Source organism: Chrysochloris asiatica, unplaced genomic scaffold (assembly GCF_000296735.1).
Source record: "Chrysochloris asiatica unplaced genomic scaffold, ChrAsi1.0 scaffold00139, whole genome shotgun sequence".
Lineage (NCBI taxonomy): Eukaryota > Metazoa > Chordata > Mammalia > Afrosoricida > Chrysochloridae > Chrysochloris > Chrysochloris asiatica.
This window is the reverse complement of record NW_006408657.1, coordinates 2399479-2421876: the sequence shown is the minus strand read 5'-3', so window position 1 is coordinate 2421876 and position 22398 is coordinate 2399479. Positions and strand designations below refer to the sequence as shown.

At 33.9% G+C, this 22398-nt stretch overlaps 1 protein-coding gene across 2 annotated transcripts in view; it reads left to right on the top strand.

The window, feature by feature from the left end:
• LOC102838260 (dystrophin-like) overlaps positions 1-22398 on the top strand; it is a 3237302-nt gene that overhangs the window by 1447196 nt on the left and 1767708 nt on the right. For both annotated transcript variants that reach the window (XM_006870143.1, XM_006870144.1), the window contains exons 35-38: positions 3642-3821; positions 4117-4245; positions 6498-6668; positions 21359-21481. In XM_006870143.1, coding sequence (XP_006870205.1) covers positions 3642-3821; positions 4117-4245; positions 6498-6668; positions 21359-21481 — 603 coding nt within the window. The remainder of the gene's footprint in view (positions 1-3641; positions 3822-4116; positions 4246-6497; positions 6669-21358; positions 21482-22398) is intronic.

Here is a 22398-nt window from a genome sequence, read left to right as displayed (position 1 = left end):
GTTTCTATAGGGCTATACTGTTATTTTCCTTAAAAAAAATTTTTTTTAAGTCTATGAAAAGCATTTTGGGTATAGGCAAACAAGAAGCTGCAAATCTAGCTAGTGCTTACAGGTGAAGACTCTTCCACTTATCTTTTGCTAATTTTTGCATCCCAATTCACTCTACTTCCTGTCTGTAGCCTGGAGAGGCTGCCATTTCTATTCCCTCAAGCACAGATGAAAGCCTTGCCGGGATTATGTCTTGATTTAAACAGTTGATATCGTAGGATATTACTAGTTGCCTTATCAATTTGCTTTTTTTTTTTTTTTTTTACAAAAGACAGCCAAGCATCTTACCATTATTTACCCCCTTTTGCCCATTCCAACCATGTCACAATCCTTGTATCCCAGATCCCTGTTGTTCCAAGGTTGTGTATACATTGTTATTTACCTCTGTCCCACTTACCCCATGCAAACCTAATTGCTTTTCCATCAGCCTTGTTCTTCCATTCCCTTCCCCCTTCTTTGTATTGCCCCCCCCCCAGCACACAAACTATCCTATGTCTATTCCCTACCTTGTGCTCCACCTTCCCCTCCCCCACCCCCGCATCCTGGTAACCATGTTTGAAGGCCACTGCATAGTGTAATGAAAGATCAATTTCAAAAAGTATTATGAAATCTACAATCAGTTCAATTAACCATGTCTTGTAGTTTTTTAAACAATTACACCTTTCCGATTTTAAGGAGATTTGATCTTTGGTCCTAGATGATCTTGATACTTACCTCAGCTCATTATTCTCATGCTATATAAATGCAGGATAACTATAACTTATTTCTCAGGTCTGTTACACGATCATGCCCATGAAAAATTACATATCTTTATAAATAGAGAGCACAGTAATTTATCTGTGAAGTGAAATAACACTAGCAGATCATTAACTTGGTACAATGAATGCATCTAGCAGCTGTTACTTAGAAAATAGAACATCTGTTAAATGCCATTGGAGTCCGTATTCACTGTCATTATAGCTATAGCTCTAATTTCTGTTCTGTGCATTCTGCCTTCATGAAATTCTTCTTTAATAGACAACACATTATTAATAAAATGTCAAAACATAATGTTCCAAAATCTGCTCTTTGATATTTCATATTCTTTTAAAATGTATAATTATATTGTTTGTCACATTACCCTAATAATAAAATATGTCCTAAACCTCTGCAAATGACTAAATGATGTAGGACTTGAAAAAATATTTAATATCCTATTTTTTCAAGTTTAAGACATACTAGATTGTATGATTCAATTACAACTGTTGACGAATGTAAATATACATTGTAAGTTCCATCTGAATTTCACAAACCTTAAATGTAACAAATACACACCTGAGGGTTATGGTAATTTGGTAATTTATTTATTTTCTTCCCAGGAATATAGTTTAATTTTGAAAAGAACTATTCCCTTTCTCAATGATTAAAAATCATATAATATTTATGTAGATTGAGTGCAGAATTCTCTTGGGGAGGAAAATTCCTTAAAATACATTTATGGTTGTGTTTGATAGTTGGATTCTTCATCCATATTGAAACGAGCTTGCCCCCAAAATCAAGAAATAGGTAAAATGAATAGAAATTTAGTTGCATCCTAGTGAAAGGTCAAAAAAACATTTCATGGCACATATTTGAATTGATGTGAGCTGAGTGGAGAGATAATCTATAGAGCAGGTGAAATTTATGAGATTAAAAAAAAATGAGGAAATAATAAGAAATTAAAGTGAAAAAGTTAAGCCAAGAAGAAATGCTCCTAGGAAATTCAAACAAAATTTGTGAAGACATTGGGCATAGCATGATGTGAACTTATAAAAAGATAAAGTCAATTTTAAATTAAATTTACATGGAATGATGCTCCCATATGACAAGTAGAATATATGTTTCTGCCCCTGGAGGAGAAGACCTGTGAATGTGGTCCTATGGGAGTAAATAGGAATCCCAGCACTTTTTACAAGTTTAACTTTAAACAAAATTAAAGGAAATGTTAGCATAATGTTATCAGAAGAGGTAAAGAACAACATAAACAAGATTTTTCTATTCTGTGTCCCCCATCAATGAAATAAGTAGATGAGCTGATGACTAACTCCTGAACTTCAATCTGCCCTTTCAAATGAGACTCAAACAATGGAACTTTTAATTGGAGAAATAATCAAAATACATTCTTTAGCCCTCACATAAAAAGCCTGAAAAATTAGGGAAATCTTATATTTTGAAAAAGTGACCTATTATATATGTTTTTTTTTATATTATAATGAAATTGGAGTATCAGACTGCTAACCACAAGATCAGAACCAAGTAGATAGCTTGTAACAAAACCACAACAACACGACTAGGAAGAAGTAATTGTTGTTAAGTGCTGTTGAGTCGATTACGACTCATAAAGACCCTGTATAGGGTTTCCAAGGAGCATCTGGTGAGCTTGAACCACTGACTTTGCAGTTCAAATGACTTTGCAGTCTGACACATTAGCCCACAGCACCACACCAGAAGTAGTGAGTGAATTAGTTTATTTGAATTTAGTGCTTACTATTTAGATCATGTAGTTGTTAAGTGCTTTCAAGTTGGTTTCGACTCATAGTGACACTGTATATGGTTTTTGAGAAACTGTTATTGGGCTTGAACCACTGACCTTATACTTAGTAGTCCAATACTTTTCCCACATGCCACACCAAGCCTATGTGTATCATAAATTATTAGAGATATAATATGGACTATTGAAGAAAATATGCTAGATTAACTTTTAACTCAGGTATGACATTTTTCCTGTCATAAATACCCTGAGTGCCATGTATTGCAGTTCATATTAAGGTGCTATTGAAACTCCTGAAAGTACATTTATAAACATTCCATATGTCAAAATAAAACAGAGTGCACATAATTTTGCTTTTCTTCCATTTTAAACCCAACCCCAGAAACTATCACAATAATTACTGACTGCATAAAGAAACAACATAAAGCAAATAATAATAATAATAATAATAATAAACATGTAAAATAACTAACTGAATTATATCTGAATCAGTTTTATCATTGAATTTGAACTTGTCAATTTACAAGTGTGGCTTTTCTGAACCCTATCTATCCCTCACCCTACAAAGTAGAAATAGAAGGTATGTGTGCAACACCAGGCAGAAAATATTTATAGCAAGTGACCGTATGCTATTTTGTTGCATGCTATCAAGTTGGTTTTGACTCATAGGGACCCTGTATAGGATTTTGAAGAGTGACTGATGGCTTTGAACTACCTACTTTGTGGTTAGCTTTCCAGTGCTTATTGTACAGTGTCACACCAGTGCTCAATTTGTTCCATCTCATAGCGACCTTGTATAACGTTTCTGAGGAGCGACTGGTTAGATCAAACTAACCTTCCGGAAAAGTTCATTATCCTGCAGTACAACACCAGGATTCCAAGATATGATTAAGTGTACTTATGCATCAAGATATGTTCATTTATACCCCAAAATGAAATTGCAAACTATATGTATAATTTTACTGGTTCATAAATGCATTTTTGTAGGTAAACAAAAGCTTACCATACATTGTGATATTATGGACATTGAATCTCACAAGGTTGCAACATTTCTCAGGAAGTTGAAATGTTATCTTTTTTACAGGCTACTCAGAAAGAGATTGAGAAACAGAAGGTTCACCTAAAGAGTGTCATAGAGCTTGGAGAGTCCTTGAAAGCAGTTTTGGGCAAGAAAGAGACATTGGTAGAAGATAAACTCAGTCTTCTGAACAGTAACTGGATCGCTGTTACTTCCCGAGCAGAAGAGTGGTTAAACCTTTTGTTGGTAAGAGAAGAGGACAGGAGCTTTTACAATACTCTCTATCATGTGGGGAAAAAAATCTCAGAAACATTCAATATTTGTGGTTGCCAATAACTACAACTATGCTCTTATATTTCTGTTTATATATCTGCTCATATATATCTGTTCATGTTTGTGTTAAGAGTATGTATAGTGACTCTACTTAACTAATTGGAATGAAAATAATTTGGGGCCCTTTAAAATTTCAGAAACTAGGGCACACTCTTTTAAAAGATTGTCTAGTTAAAAGCATGTCATTTTTTATCTTTTGAAAATGAAGGAATACCAGAAACACATGGAAACCTTTGGCCAGAATGTGGATCACATCACAAGCTGGATCATACAGGCAGATACACTTTTGGATGAAGCTGAGAAAAAGAAACCTCAGCAAAAGGAAGATGTGCTTAAGGTAGCCAATCAAATGTTTGCAACAGTCTTTTCAAACTGCATAATGTTTATGTCACCTGTCATTGTCCCAAAAGATAGTAAAAGCATTTTAAAGAGATTAAAATCTACCTACCTTCTTTCCTTCCTTCCTTCTTCCTCCTCTTCTTTCCCCACTGCCTCGTCCTTACTATGAAAGAGTGTGAATGACTCTGGAAAAGTTTGTAGTCTGAATGTCTGTCCAAATCCACATCTGGTTGACTACACCAATATAAAATTTGCAAAAAAAAGGGATGCTGGATTTCATGTTGGTATCTTATTTAAAGTCTATGCCCAAGTTAAAAGTACTACACTTTTGTTTCTGACACAAAGACCAGTTTTCAGTCATCTTTTACAGAATGAGTAAACATTATAGAATGAGTATATATATATATATATATATAGCCTATGCAAGATACATAGTCTAGTAATTAGTGCATGTACAGGGTTATATACAAACTGACATTTTCAGTTTTAACTATATATAAAGTAAAAATAGCTTCATGTTCTCTCCTTATGTATTGAACCCAGTTATTAGAACAACATAAAATTTCTTTCTCAAAGGCATTTTTTGCTTACTGATATCTCTTTATTGTTGTTGTTAAGTGCTGTCAAGTCATTTCCAACCCATAGCAACCCTGTACAGGGTTTCTAAGGAGTGACTAGTGAGCTTGAAACACCGACTTTGTGAAGCAAACAACTTAGCACTCGTCCATTAGCCTACAGAGTTAGTTCTTTTTTTTTTTTTTCACTGAAATGTTCAATAGTTTAATTTGACTGTTATTATTAAGTGCCTTTTAATTTGTTATGACTCATAGTGACCCAATATAGGGTTTCCAAGGAGTCGCTGTTGGGTTTGAACCACCGACCTTGTCGTTAGTCATCTAGTTCTTTATCCAATAGTACCACACCAGGACTCCGTAGTTTGACTACTGGGTTGCTATTTAAAAGAATATTAACATTTTTTTGTGTGTTTGTATCTAAATTTCATTTTCCTTAATTAAGTAATTGATACTACAATTCCTGTTATAATGAGAAAATGTAAAGGTGTTTAAGGTGTCCCCTAAATAGAGTTATCCTATTGTTTAAAGTTATTTTGATGTGGCACCTCCTCCTTTTCACTTGCAGTGCAGTCTGAGAATGTCATCTTATGGTTAATTCCTTGGAATAGTAAATATTAATTATTTAATTCCTAGCCTCTAGTGGGTTACAAGAGTCCTGATTTGGCGCTGTGGGTTAATGCACTATATAGAAAAATTGATTTGAACCTCAGGGTCGATGGTTTAAGCTTACCAGCCACTTCTGGGAAATCCTATACAAGGTCGTTTTGAGTCAAAACCCATTCGATGGCACTTAACAACGTCAAAAAAGAAAACAAAACAAAACAGTGGGTTATAAGTTGCACTACTATCCACAAGATAAGAAGTTTCAATCTACCAGTTACTCTGTGGAAGAAAGAAAAGGCTTTCTGCTCCCATAAAGATTTACAGTCTCAGAAACCTGATACAGGTTTTGTATCTACGCATTGGAACTAACTTTAGGGAACACAACCACCACCACTACCATGACCCCTTGGGTCTGGTAGAACCTACCTCAGTGCCTCTCTCTATATGTGACATAGAATCAATATGTATTAGAAACTCAATATTATTCTTATCATTTAATATGACAAAACAAAGAGGAACTGGAAAAAAGAGCAAAGTTTTCTTTACCTACTTCCTTGCTGAGCTTACAGTATGTTTACGTTATTTCTCAGGTCAGACATTCATTAAGATAAGTTTTATACTAATTGTAAAACATTGCAATTCATTTGGAGACCTTGTGTAGCGCTGTGGGCTAATTCATCAGACTGCAAAGTTGTTTGAACTACAAGGTTGGTGGTTCAAGCTCACCAGCTGCTCCTTGGATTTCCTATACGGGGTCGCTGTGGGTTGGAATCGACTCAACAGCACTTAACCACACAACAACAATTAATTTAGACATCATAGAGAAATTATGTAGACATCCTTTGCCCTCTCTCAAATGACATTTGCAGTTTAAATAAACAGATTTCAGTTTTAAACATTGACAATGACCCGTTCTTCTGAGGTCACACATGTCACTCAGCTTCATTTTGATGCAAGTTGACTTTCTCCTTCTGTGTCTATTCTTCTGCATGCTCTCTCCTCTATTTCTCTTTCTTTCTCAACTTCCATGTATTACTAACATCAAGCTCTGTCTCTTGCTCACGGAATATAGCGTTTAAAGGCTGAAATGAATGACATACGGCCAAAGGTGGACTCCACGCGTGACCAAGCAACACATTTAATGGCTAACCGCGGCGACCACTGCAGGAGAGTAGTAGAGCCCAAAATCTCAGAGCTCAACCATCGATTTGCAGCCATTTCTCACAGAATTAAGACTGGAAAGGTAGGAAGACCTGCTTCGAGGTGGAAACTAGTACTAAATGATCTCTTGCGAAGGTTGCACAGTCCTCTGAAGGGGGCCAAAAAACCTCACAACAAGACTTTCCAAAGGAAAGTGAAGGCCAAACTCTGTTTAAGGAAATTTTACCACTGAATCTCACAGGAGATATATCTTTGTCTCTCTTGCATTTTTTCTCTTTCTTGCTTTTTCTCTAATTTTTTTGTTTTTGTTTTTTTTTTTTCTTTTTTTTCCCCTGCCACAGCTATTCTAGAACTGCATTCTGTACTGGTTTGCATATGTACTTTCAGAGGTTACTCAGAGTAAAGTAACAAATAGCATGTTGCAGGCCAAAAAATAAATAGCACAAAAGATAGCAATCTAAAGATAACAGTACAAACTATTTTGCCAAATATAATATTGCTTTTATGTCATGTAGATCCAAGACCCATCATGAGGCCTTGAACATCTCCTGCATGATATTGGGTGTCTGCACCCCTTAATTGGTTGTGCACCTGTGTGTATGCATGTGTATTTAACATTCTCTTGCTGCTTCCTGACACTTACTGTTACAGAAATTCATCAGGCTTTAATGAAATGCTCAAGCCAAACAAACAAAGAACTGCAAGTTTATATTTTATACATTTTGTAATTTTTTATGTCTGTTTATATTCATTCTATTTAATGAACAACTAGGCACTATGGAACTTTTGAATGATAATCCTTGTTATTTGCATAATATTTAATGAAAGTGGTATCTAATCTCTAGCTTGCAATAATATAAAAATATTTTATTATAACATTACAACTCTTAGGGGATATTTGAAATGCAAAGAATTATCTCCACATTTGTAAATATAGTTTGAAAGATATTTCATTATGCCATGTTTACAATTACATAAATGTACCAAAAAGAAATTTGTGTATTTAGGTATATAAATAGTAAGAAATAATCTGAAATGAAGCAAAAATAATGAAATAATTGTGAGAAATATAATGTCAGGTAAGTATTGATTCCTAGAACAATAGGAGATTGTATGTGAAAAATATTTTTATCATTGCAGACACCCAGTAATAGCATGACTTAAAAATTGCTATACTTCACAGATATCATAGTGTCTTTCAGTGGTATGTGTAATAGTACATAATTTAAAAGAGTTTCTATAATATATGGAATTGTGATATAACGAATTGGAAATACTTAGGCATGTGAAACATAATAGCCCTTCAAAACTCACCTTCCCAAAGCAAGGAAGTGTTATGGTTATATTAACTCATTGCTATATGTTTTCAATGTTTACTTTAGGTACTTAGTCCCACTCTTAATATATATTTATATATATAATATAAGTCATTCTTATTTGGAAAATATATGACAAGCTCAGAAATGTTATTTTCTGAGTAAATTGGTTTTTGTAAACATGTACTCTAAATTGCTTTTACATTTTCTGCTTATGTGCTATTTAAACAACCAAATGTTTATTTTAATTATCCACAAATAGTTGCTACCACTTCATTACTAAGTTTTCAATTCTTGACTTCATATATTACATATACGTAAAATTAATCATTAAGCTACAGAGTCTTTAAGGGAAAACATCATATTATTTTATTGATTCTGTTCCTAGTAAGTAAATATAAATTAAGTCACAAAATTGTAAACTGCAGATATTGAGAGTGGAGAGCACTCACCCTCCATCATAAAAGCTGATAGAAATAGTATGGCTGGGAAATGTTTGGGAATTTTTAGATCAACATCCTAAAAACCTGTGGGCATGCTTCCTGAAATAATGCTTTAAATAAACCACTCAAAATGTTATTTGAATTTCCCTACATAAGAAAGATATAAGGAATATAAAATAAATAATTTCAATTATGTTAATTAATCAAAACAATCACATCTTTTTTTTCAAATAGTTTCTTCTCTGAGTTATGAAAGAGTGAAATAGTGGCTCAAATTGAGGGACTCTGAGGAGAAAATTATTTTCTATCATTATGATGTAACCATAAACATGGATACAAAGCATGCTTACTCATTCATTGCATCAACTAATTAAATTGAGAATACATTGTTATATGGAATGTGGGAAGAAACAAGGACATGAAAGATATATCTATTTACAAATACAAACATAAGCATGTAATCATAAAACATGTTTAACCAGTGGTGCGTGTCTATGAATATAAATGTTCAGTTACTGATGAGTTGAAAGCAACAATCTGATGGTATAGTAGAAATAACACTGGGCTTAGAATGCTCAATTCCAGGCCTAGGTTTGCCATTATTCAGCAGGAAGTGCATTTCCTCTGCATTTCTATTTCATTTTTAGTAACACAGAAATTGAACTAAAAAACTTTTAGTCCCCTAAACTTATTACTTAGAACAGAAAGTCTAAAATGAATAGCAATGCGGTAACAGATGAGGATTCTTTCTATTCCATATACTCACATATCTATCTCCCTAATCAAAGAATTCCTGAGGTACAAGTTCTGCTGATAAATACAGTGTGAAATTTCTGGGTTAGATTAGCTCAAAAGTCCCTGTTGGGTTCTAATATGTGACCACTCACTGGTCAATTGTTGATGCCATAAAAGTTTTAAGAGACTTTATTTAATGGCTTATGTGTGTTTTCTTATAGGATAGGGGAAGTCTGGAAGTACTAGAGATTCCAGGGATAGAATTTGAACTCAAGGTCAAACTCCTAGTACAATAGTATCTATGCAGGGTAAGACTGAGTTGGCATTATCTTACCCATGGTGTATGTTTATGTTTCATTTAAAGGATTGACTTAAGGAAATTCTAGGATGATAAACTAAATAAAAGAAGCTTGGGACTCCCAGAAACCAAGTAGGAGACTAGAAGAAGACTAAGGGGTGGTGATAATTGAGGTAGCTCTTAAGAAAGAAGGGTTGGGAAAAAGGTGCAATCTGAATTAACACTCACCACTGTTTTCCAAAAAACATCTTTGACATTTGGAGTCTCTATTGCCTGGTAGGATGGGTGGATATAGTAGCTTACTGCTTAAAGATGGAGCAAGATATGCTCATGGATAATAGACTGAGAGAGTGCATGTTGAATGGGTTTAGTGGTTGCTACCCTCGGAAACCCTGTACAGGGTCGCTATGGGTCGGAACCGACTCGACGGCACTTAACAACAACAACAACAACAGCAACACAGAGGAGGTATGGCTCCTCTGGATAAACCCAAGGAAAAAAAAAAAGCAAACTAATGACTGTCTTAATGAATAACATACTCAGTATTCTTATGGAATAGAGGTCATGGAGCTTGATGCTTACTTGTGGATGGTAAGACTGAAATAGATGGCTAGACTCAGCATAGAGAGGTTGTGACAAACAGAGTAATAGTTTATGCTTAATTCTGTAGGCAATGAGGAGTTTTTAATGGTTGTTTTCATGCACTGTTGAAACAGTGGTTGTGAGGAAAATTCAACTGAATAATGAAAGAAAATAGGAAGAACAATTAGGAGACCATCACAATAGTCGAGATGAGAAATGATGATTTCAAATAAATGTATAGGAATGGAAAGGCAGTGATTCTTAAACTTTACTCCACAATTGGAGGAATAATTTTGACTTCACAGACTTTGCATGCATCCTAGTAATAAAGGCAGTTATTTTATTTTGTCACAACATAGTATAATAATATTTATTGGGACAATTTTCTTAGATAGTGTTTTCTCCTGGAGGTTTGGAAACATTTCACTTTTCTAAAGAACTGAAATGTTAAAATATTGACCTTTAAATTGATACTAACCAAAAGTGATCCAATTTTCTTTTGTCTTCATTACCAAGACTTAAGGCTGTAAAGATATATGTACCATATGCTCTTCCATTTCCTTATGTTGTTGTTGTTAAGTGTCGCTGAGTCGTTTCTGACTCCTAGCGACCCTGTATAAGGTTTCCGAAGAGCATCTGGTGGTTTTGAACCACCTATATTCTGGTTAGCAGTCCCAGTGCTTATCCTACAGAGCCACACCATTAATTTCTGCATGGACCTTAGTAACTGCTATTAAACTGCATGTAGCTCTACACACACACATGCACACACCACATACTGCATATTGTATACGTAGCAACTGAAACTGGAACATGAGACTTGCAGAATCTGGCATCAGTGGTATGACTATATTCAAGCATTGTGATACCATTCTAATATACAAAATTGGAAGTAGAGCATGAGATTTGGAGAATCTGGCATCATGTATGTAAATATTCACGGACTATAATGCTATAACAATTATACAGTTTCAAGTCTTAAGGCTGTCTTTTGGAACATTGGATTAAGTATTGGATTGATAACTCAGAGGTTGGCATTTCTAACCCACCAGTAACTCCAATAGGATAAACCAGCCTGCTTCCTTAAAGATGTATAGTCTTGGAAACCCTAGGGAGCAGTTCTGTATACTACAGTGGTGCTATGAGTCAAAGTCAACTCAACTGAGGTTGTTTGTGGGGGTTTTTTCAAGTTATTGACCTCCTGTTGGTGTTAGCAGTTGTAAAAACAATCATTCGTCAGAGCAGAGATGTTCTGATATTAATGGGAAAGATGAGGCTTTCTACTCCCTTAAAGATTTATACCCTCAGAAACCCTGTACAGGGTCGCTATGGGTCCCAACCAACTCGACGGTACTTAACAACAACAACAAGGAGCTCTGGTAGCATAGTGGTCACGAATTGGGCTGTGAACCTTAAGGTCAGCGGTTCAAAACTACCAGCTGCTCAGCGGGTGAAAGATGAGGCTTTCTACTCCCATAAAGATTTACACCCTTGGAAACCCTGTACAGGGTCGCTATGGGTCGGAACCTACTCGATAGCACTTAACTACAACAACAAGGAGCTCTGGTAGCGTATTGGTTACCAGTTGGGCTGCCAACCGCAAGGTTAGAAGGTTAGCAGTTCCGTGGTTCCACAGGAGAAAGATGAGGCGTTCTGCTCCCATAAAGATTTACAGCCTCTGAAACCCTGTGCAGGGTCACTATGAGTCGGAACCGACTCCATAGTACTTAACAACAACAACAAAGGAGATCTCTTGGAGTCCTGGTGTGGAGCTGTAGGCTAATGCGTCAGACCGTCAAATCGTTTTAACTGCAAGATGGGTGGTTCAAGCTCACCAGCTGCTCTTTGGAAACACTATACAGGGTCGCTATGGGTCGAAATCGACTCATGGCACTTAACAACAGCAACAAGGGGCTCTGGTATCTTAGTGGTTACGAATCAGGCTGCTAATCTCACGGTCAGAAGTTCTGAACTACCAGCTGTTCCACGGGAGAAAGATGAGGCTTTCTGCTCCCATAAAGATTTATAGCCTCTGAAACCCTGTACAGGGTCGCTATGAGTCGGAACCGACTCCAAGGCACATAACAACAACAACAACATGAGATAGTTGGAATCCTGGAGTGGTGCTGTAGGATCAGTCCTGGAATTTTAACATTAAAGTCAGAGATTCAAACCCCCAGCCTCTCTTCAGAAGTCCTATACAGTATCACTATAAGTCAGAACTGATTCAAGAGCACTTACAACAACATGAGATAGCCAGAATATACTCATCTTAGGTTAAACACATTAGATTACAAACAAAACATGGTTGGGTCTAAAGTATTCAAATAATAGATTTACATGTGAAAATAATGTATCAACAATTTAAATGAGTACTTCTACAGATATTTATTTTCTCATGAACATGATGCATTTTATAAATAAAACCTAGAACACCAAATTAAGATTTATTGAATTTGAAGATTTTAATGAAAACTTCATTTTCTTTAGTCAGCTTTATTAATATAAATATATTGATATTTTTCACTTTGCAGTCTATTTGTAATCATGTTCTAATTTAATATCTGTCTTTTCAGTAGAAGAGAAAATAGTCCTTTTGGATATAGTAATTCTTGGTACATGATTACATTTTTAGTAAGACTTTATAAAAATGTTCTATACATAAATGGTAACAATAACGTAGATGGTAACTCCATTAACTTTCTTTGAATATTTCATAATCTACAGGAAATTAATGTGACATTTACAATTAAAACATCTAGTAATAGCACAAGATCAATATAAAAAAATACTATACCAATTTATTTTATTTAATGAAAAAAATCAGGTAGAAATGAAACTATCACCCAAATTTCTATATTAACACCAGCTTGTTTTTGTTTGTTTGTTTTCATTTGTAATTTGCATACACATAGTTAATTCTATAGAAACTGAATTACGAAACTCTTTTGTAATCAGTTTGGATGCTTTCAAAGTAGGCATGGAATTGATTTTGGGTGATCATTGTCATTTGATAGACCTACCTTTCCTTTATGAGTGTTGTATTTGAAATCATTAAAGATATTTGATGATTTTTTATTGTGGTTCTTTAAAAAGGAAGATTTCCCCTCCAATCAGTGTTGCAGATAATACAAAAATAATTATTCTTTTTACCAGAAACTTTCAGATATTTATAGGGGACAAAGAGATAGCCAGTAAGTTGCCTTAATTCTCACTGTTAATGTGGCTGCAAAATGTAATATTGCAGTCTATTGTTTTAGGTTTTTGTTTTTTAATTCAATGATACAGACTCTGAGCATAGCTTCACACCTGTACTGATGTCAGAAAATACTTATTGTTGGTCTATTATATGTTAGTATAAACATATCTGATTCCACATCACTGATTTTAGTACACTTTTAATGAAAAGCAAACATAATTGGACAATAAAATAAAAAGGAATGGAATTAAGCAGAAGGGTAAAAGAGAAAAAGGAAATAGACAAAGAGAAAAAAGAAAAGTAAATGAAGCTTGTTGTTTTTAAGTGCCATCGAGTTGGTACCAACTCACAACAAACCCTTTATAGGGTTTTCGAGGAACAGCTGGTAAGTTTGGCGTGGTTGGTGACCTTGAACCACAAATCTTGTGGTTCAAAGTGACCTTACAGTCCAGTTCATTAGCCCCCAGTGCCACACCAGGACTCCAAATGAAGCTAGAGGAAGTAAAAAAAAAAAAAAAAAAAAAAAAAAAAAAAAGTTTTGCTATTTTAGCTTTAAATTTATCTGTGCTGTTACCAGAGTTTAGATTTATAGGCTTTTTTACTTCTTTTGTCAACTACCAAGCTCATGCAATCACAGCTAGAGAGATATCTCAAGTTACACTAAAAGAGCAGACAGTGGACTGATTATTTTCCCACCAATATATCTTAGTCAATAAACATATCTTAGGTCCAAATTTGTAATGTATGCCAACTGAATCAGTCTCACAAGTTCAAAATCATTAGGGATATATTGGGCCATGTTTTATAATTAGCCTACAAAATTTGGGACACTACCACATTTTTATAATCAGAACATCAAAACACCATAAGCAAAATCAATACTTTACCTAATATCAAAAGAGTCTAGCCAATGAAATGTAATGAAATTCTTTATCATTAAAAAAAAAATTAACAATTCTACTAACCACTCTTTATTATTATAGTTGCTCTACCATCGGTACAGGTATCTTTGCAATGCCCTTGTTTTCTTTTGTAAGTTTTCTTTCCTCTAAAGGTAAAATGATCAAAATAATTATTTATATCCTGTCAGTAGTCTTTGTTCTGTATTATATGGTTCAACTTACCCTTGATAATTTATTATTTTTTATTTTCATTAATTATTCTTATTTTATTTTTATAGTTAATACTGTACAGATAAGAAATATGTCTGCAAAGCTACAAAATGGGATGAAGAGCCTATTTGAATTAGTTTTAAACCAACCTGGGCCACTTGAATTACTTATTTATACTTTAAATTTTAGTGTAATTAGAATGTGGAAGCTAATTTTTATGATTGATGAGATTAAATAGCCCAGATTAACAAATGCTACTTTGGTGTCTGGGTAAACACGTCATTATTATGTTAGTGCATCTATGCATGTTGGAAGTTATATTTAACCAAAAGACAACTCGTATTTTAAAAATGATAGTTTATTTAAGTAACTTTGAATGCATCTGTTTGTAATCGAGTATGTTAATGTTTGTTAACTTGTTATATATATGTCACCTTTAGTGCTAACATTTTAACAAAACTTTAACCTTTATTAATCCTTTAATCATTCAGCAAAGTGCCATTAATAGTTGTTAACCAATTTGAAGCAACATTAAAAAATTCAAGGAAAAACAAAATGTTGTCTTTCTCAGTTTCTCTGTTTCTTCTTTCTTTTGTGTCTGTTATCTATCTGTTTGATTGTGAAACTTCCCTATGTTCTATTTTATATGACTACAAAGTCATGGTAAAGTTCTTAAGATAAAGTGGTAAGTAAATAAATTAAGTCCAGCAAAACCTGTGCTTGGTATATACTTTCACCAAGAATATTAAAAAGTTTGTTGGTTATTTTATATATATTCTCAAAAGTATCTGGCATACACTGTCTTACACTGTGTGATTTAATTGTGATTGTAGTCTTTCTGTGGTCATATTTTCTTCAAAGGCAATAGAAGTAATTTACACACTAATGAACATGATTTATCAACCATGTTTTCAAGTGTTTTAGGTCATTTATCAAAATTCTGAAGCAAAGGACAAGTACATATACTTATACATTTAAACATTGGACACAAAGTGAGGTATTAAATTAAAGATGCATGATTTGTATACCTTTCTTGTTACAAAGTTTTATATGAATTTCAAGTAAATAAAACAATGAAGACCAATGAATAGCATGCAAAATTTTTAATGAATTGAAAAGTGCTTTTACTTTCCATTTTGAAAATAGTACCCTAATGGTGAATCAGTTAACCCCTAAGGAAAGCTGTTCAGTTAAGGAAAGTTTTGTTGTATCTTATGATCCAACAAAGAGTATGAATCTGATTGGCCAATAACAGACAAAATGGTTGGGTTTGTGTTGAATATTTATGGTTATTTAGGTTGTACAGTTTGTCACTGGCAAATCCCACGAATGGATTCTTTATGTGATGGTGTAGCATAAGAACTGGACTGCTAACCCACAAGGTCACTTGTTTAAGCCCATAAGGCACTCCTCAGAAACCCTACACAGACAGGGTCACTCTGAGTTGGAACCAACCTGACAGCACTTAACAATAACAACAATGCCATTAATACTTTGGTATTTCTAAAAACAATAGCCAAGTTGTTGTTAAGTGCCTTGGAGTTGGTTTCTATAGGATTTCCAAGAAGCAGCAGGTGAGCTTGAACTGTTGACCTTGTGGTTCAAACTGACCTTGCAGTCCAGCACATTAACCCACAGTGTCACACCAGGACTCCTATAACCAAGTAGTCAAGTTCACAATTTCCTTCTCTGTGCAAAACAACAACAATTAAAAACTATTCAAATGCTCTGGGAAACACAAATTAACAGAATGTGTATTCTTATGTTAATATATAAAAAAATCTATTTGGGGAGACAAAGCACAAACCTTTGAAAGTCAAATTAAATTATATTTAAATGTGAGAGTGATATTACAACACAAGTTGGATTTCCATAAAAATAAGAAATATAAGGCTTCCTGGTGTGGCGCTGTGGGTTAATGTGCTTGACTGCAAAGGTGGTTTGAATTGCAAGGTCGCTGGTTCATGCTCACCAGCTGCTGCTCGGAAAACCTATAAAGGGTCACTATGGGTTGGAATCCACTTGATGGAACATAACAGCAACAACAAGATGGAATTGAAACACTTCTTATAACATGTAACACCCACTATCATAGCTTTCCTACCCCCAGAGAGTTTTCCACAAAATGTGTCTTAATGCAAGTAAATGAGACCAATGTAAAAGTAATAGAAATTTGCTATAAATTAATAAATCAAGCCTTAATACATTAATATTAATAAGATAGTATTCATGAGCTACATCTCCAATGAATAATGAGCTACTTGTTCTTTTCCATATCATGGGTATAATGATTATTATAGATCTACTGTATGCCCAATAATGTAGCCACTAAGCACACAAATCAAGGAGCTCTGGTAGCGTAGTGGTTAAGAATTGGGCTGCTAAACTCAGGGTCAACAGTTCGAAACTACCAGCTGTTCCTCAGGTGAAAGATGAGGCTTTTTGCACCTATAAAGATTTACAAGCTCAGAAACCCTGTACAGGGTCACTATGAGTTGGAACTGACTCCATGGCACACAACCACCAACAACCACATGTGGCCATTGAGTATTTGAAATGTGGCTACTCTGAATTGAAATATGCTGTACATGTAAAACAATGCACTGAATATGGAATACTTCATATGAAAACATGAATACAATATATTTCAATCATTTTATATTATGTATATATTTATTTGACAATGTTTGGTGCATTGTTAATACATATACATAACTAAATACATTTTTCTTGTTTCTTTTTACTTTTGAGTGTGGTGACTAGAACTGTTTTAATTGCTTAATGCGCATGGCCTTAAGTTTCTTTTGGATAGCACTATTATAGATAAACAAAATCCCCTTTGAATTCAGATGAAAGGCTTTGCCATAGGATAGTACAATTTTAGGGAACAATCCAGGTGAAAAGGCTTTTATTTCTAAACTAAATCCTAATATATCATCATCCAGCCCCTTGTATATTTTCAGTCATTGGAAGCTCACACTTAGTGGCTTTTCAGAAAAAAAGAAAAATTGTCAGGAATAATAGGCTGTTCTTATACTAACCTAAAATCAGGCTGTTAACAATTTCTACTCATGATTCTAGTTATTCACTTCAAGTCTACTCATAGTAATTCAAATCCATTCTGTGCACATTGGTCTTTTTAGAAAATACAAAGTAGGCATTATTCTGGAAATCTAGACCCTAATCATCCTGCTTATGAAGTTTAATTTTGTTTGAATAATTAGATATCCATATTGTAATAGTATCTCCTAATGTCTATTCATATCTATTTATTTTCATATTATACCTGGTGGTATGATGCTGTTGCTAACATTTGTCCAAAAATTAATAATACATCCAAACATGGAGTGCTAAACGGTCAGGTCGTTCCAATTGTTTGCAATAAAATTGTATTATTTAAAATCCCATGTCATTCAGACAGTTCTTGATATATATGTGAGTTCTGTTACATCAGTAGTTAGTCATTCAGTAACTTATTATTTTAAGAAGCATTTATTTATAGAATGCGTACTGTGCTCTGTGAATGACTCTAAGTTATAAAGATCATCATTAAGTATTCAATGAACTCATATCTTTGACTTTGTGCTTTTCATGCAAGTCTTTTTATGTCTCCAATTAAGTGACGAATGAAAGTATTTCACAGAGCAGAACAAGTACAAAGTCCTTTGGCATCCTCCTTGGTATCCCCTTCAACATTGATCCAGAGAAATTAATCAAATATTATTGCTGTGTACCTTTTCACTCCAAAAAAAGTAAAATAAATAGTTTCCAAGTTAAAAATAAATAACATTGTTAGACAGAATGACATTTTACCAAATCAAAGTCTCAATTTCTCCATACTAACCATTTGAATGTCATGATTTTATGAAGAATACCTTGGTAAAAATCTAGACTTACCATGCCAGGTAGCATTATCATATCCTTTATAAACCATATGTTTTTTAAAGATGAAGGTCTTGAACTGAGCCATTGGATGGGTGCAATTTGGAGAGAGAATCATGGGAACGAAGATTTATTGAGCATTTGTTATTTGCTGGATGATGAAGCTTTTGAGAGAAAAGAATATTAATCAGTATTTATTATTTACCGGATCAAATATATTTAGAATATATTTGATCCTCATAACAACACTAGGTGGTAGATATTCTTCTTATGCCAGTTGTACAAGTAAATAATCTGAAACTTAGAAAAGATAAGTAGCTTGTTTAAGGTCCCTCAGCAAGTAAATGGTGGAGCCCAGTTCAATCTCGGCATTCTGATTCAGGAGCCTAAATTCTTCACCAGAGGCAGAAAAGTATCCTAAGAATTTTACCTGTCGTCCTAAAAGAAATGAGTACTTACATACAGTTGGAAGCATCTTGAGGAGCTTGATTAGAGCAGGCTTGGTTATCATGCTGGAATTTGGGCCTTTTCCTACTTTTATTGGGTAGACACATAAGGCTCTTGAGTAGATAAAGAGCATACTGTAAAGGATTGTCTTTGGAATGCATTTACCTTATCACAGTGCAGGGCATGGAACTGCGCTGACCAGCAGGAGAGGACACATGTGTTATATTACTTTAGGCCTGTGTAAGGACTAAAGGAGGAAATGGTGTTTCTGGAAATAATGAATGAGCTGACAATTATTTTGCATTAAAAATAGGGTATTGAAGAAGAACTTAATTTGTGTTTTAAGCTTTGATAGTCGAGGAAAGTGGCTTTATATTAATTACAACACCAACTAGGAAAGTTTTTGTTGTTATCAGTTAGAATGAAAGATCATGAACTCAGTTCTAGAGATGTTCAAGTACTAACTGTCTGACTCTGAAGAGTTTAGATTGGAATTCAAGAGGAAAGTTACAGCAGAAGTTGATTATCTGGGAGATATTATGACAGTTTTCCTCTCTTTCTTTGGACATATTGTCAGGAAGGACAAGTCTCTGGAGAAGGATATCATACTTGGTAAAATGAGGGTCAGACAAAAAGAGGAAGACCCTCAACAAGATGGATTGACAGAATGACAGCAACAATGGACTCAAACATAACAATTGTGAGGCTGGTGCAGGAATGGGCTGTGTTTTGTTCTGCAGTACACAAGGTCACTTTGAGTCGGAACAGACTCAACAGAACCTAACAGCAACAACATGAAAGTGATTAGAGTCATGTTCATGGAAGATAATACAGTTTATTATGGAAGAAATCTTTGGAAAGTAACTCAGAAGCCCACGTTTTGAGTCTTTGAAATAACTGTTTTTTCTATGTGAATAGAGGATCCTCTAAAGAGGAAACAGTATTAGGAGGAAAAGAAGATGAACCTGGTTGCAAAATAGACCAATGTTATTTTAACATTTAATGATCTAATAAAAAGTATTTCACTCTCATCATGTATTCACATAATCATGTAGAAAGATACAGTTGCACTTAAATATAAAAAAAAAAAAAAGGAAAAAAAAACACCTCCACTAAGTTGATTCCACCTCAAAGCAACCCCATAGAACTGAACTGCCTGAGGCTGTAAATTTTTAAGGAAGCGAACAGCCTAGTCTTTCTCCCATTGAGCAGTTCAAATCCCATTGCCATCCAAACCGCTGACCTTCTTCAATTTGCTTCCAACCAGGAGTCCTTTATTAAATATTAGCAATATTATTATTAAATACCAATAATATAAAACAGCACTAAAAATGGCTTGTGATTCTGAACTCTACTAATTTCTATCCTTTTATGATTCTTCTAACATTTTTATGATTTAAAACATACAAGTATGTTGCTAATGCACAGCATTATTTATATTAGCATATTTAAATTAGCACTAGTTTGTATGATTCAAGAACTTAGTATGATATTTATAATGTTAAGAAATAGGATTTTTAAACTAGTACTGAAAAATAAGTCCCTTTTAAATAATACCCATTATATCGTTTTCTGGAGTGTGTAGAACTGCCTAGAAGATATATTTATATTTGTATTGTCTTGAGAAACATGCCATGGTGAATGCCAAGTGATTATTCAGTTTCTCATTAATATGAGACTGCCTATAGTAATTATCCTTATTGGCTTCCAGGAGTTGCCCTCTATTCCAGTAATAGTGAAATTGCAATTGGAAATGTGATGGGGATGAGTGGGTGGAAAGCAATCTTGTTCAATACAATCATCTTGGCATACGACCCTGGGGAAATTAGGAAAACTTTTGGCTCTATGAAAATCAGACTTTGGGTATGTCATAGATAAGTTTTTGTAAACTTTCATGTGGAAATATTTAGCGTTTTAATGTAAATAAGTTGAATACAGTGTTAATATGAATAAAGTTAAAACATTATTTTCTTAACTATCTTAACTTTGATAATTAGATAGTGCAACTCTTTTGAATGGATTTGATTTTTAATCATGACCTTTCAAAGGATTTGTTTTGCAAACAATGGAATTTTAAAGCTTTTCATTCTATGGTATTTATAAACTTTATCATTAAAGCTACTGTGAGGTTTTTTAAGGTTGAAAAACATTTATTCGGACTTTTTTTGTGTGTGAAGTATTTTGGGCTAATTCATTTGTGCCATCAAAAAATATATATATTCCTAAGGTAAGCTAGTGACATTGCCTTGTGAAAGCATGTATGTCCATTTTTTCCATGCTAAAAATATCATTATAAAATAACTGAGCAGATTTCTGTATAGTTTTTCTATACCTACGGTGAAAATTCTGCATTGCTACCTGAGGTTTCTTTTATTTGATAAATGGTGCAATATCTGATAAGACATATTTACCCAAATGGTATTTATATTGGAAGATTTTAAATAGGATTGATTTCAACTTTACAATATTAAAAATTAGTTCAGTGAAATAAATGGAAATTGACTTTTGTTGATATCCTGGAATGATGAATTGCTTTTTCCTGCATGTCTTTTCAGCTCTGATGATGTTAAATGTTTTTCCTTATTTGTATCCTAAGGCACTTTCCCAGTTGTATTTTAAACCTTTCCTAAAATATAATATGAAAATCTAATGCATGTCATTACTTTAGCAATAGGAGGTTGAACAAATGTATATCTTTTGGTTTATGTTTCTAATAAAAAGTAATTTTGATTTAAATTAGCACTATCTTTTTTTTTAGGCCTCCATTCCTTTGAAGGAATTGGAGCAGTTTAACTCAGATATACAAAAATTGCTTGAACCACTGGAGGCTGAAATTCAGCAGGGGGTGAATCTGAAAGAGGAAGACTTCAATAAAGATATGGTAAATTGGTTGTGATAAAAGTGTGAATGAGCTAGGAGTGAAAATGAATAAATATTTGGAAATAAATTAGATAACTCGAGTCTCCAACTGAATTCTAAGGACACACCTTGCATGTTGCAATGATGTATTAGAAATCCAAAATGTTCGTGTGTACCTATTATTAGGAATACAAGTATGGTATGGCTAGTTAGGTAGATTTATGAATTCTAATAAATAGCTCAAATTCGACAAGAAAAAAGAAGCCTGGAAATTTAATAAGAAACCCCAACTCTCATACAAGACTGGCTGTTTTGGGTTTATTTGGTCAATCCTGCTTTTGCTATTATAACATTTATTTAAGAGAAGGGAAATTATGCACAATATACAAACTATTTACTGAAGTTTACTATAAGGTGGTTTTACCCAAAAAGTTCAATAAAGATTTTATATAAAATATGTATAAAACAATGATGCTATATTTCATGGAAGCAAAAAAAAAAAAAAGATATACTCCATTAATACCAATTAAATTCAATATGTCTTTTTCATTTCTCCCTGGCTTGAACATTTCTGCCTCACGCCCCTTTTCACTCTTCCACACCCTTCTTTGCACATTTTCCTTTCCTTTCTTAATAGCCATTACCTCTATGGTATTTTACATGTATCAGTCTAGAAATTTCTTAGCGTATGTGTGACTCAGCCATGTATCATGCTAAAGATTTCTCTCACAATGAATGAAAATAGCAGAAGGTGAAATATAGATTACAGATAATAGGTATATAATGAATAAGAGACTTATTACATCTTACTTCCCACTGTTATCAATTCTGATTTCCTGGTACTGCCTGAATCAATATTCTGCAAGTAAAGGTTTTGGTAGTTTGAACAGCAAAGCTTTTGGAAAGTAAAAAATAATAATAATAAAAGAAGAAGAAGAA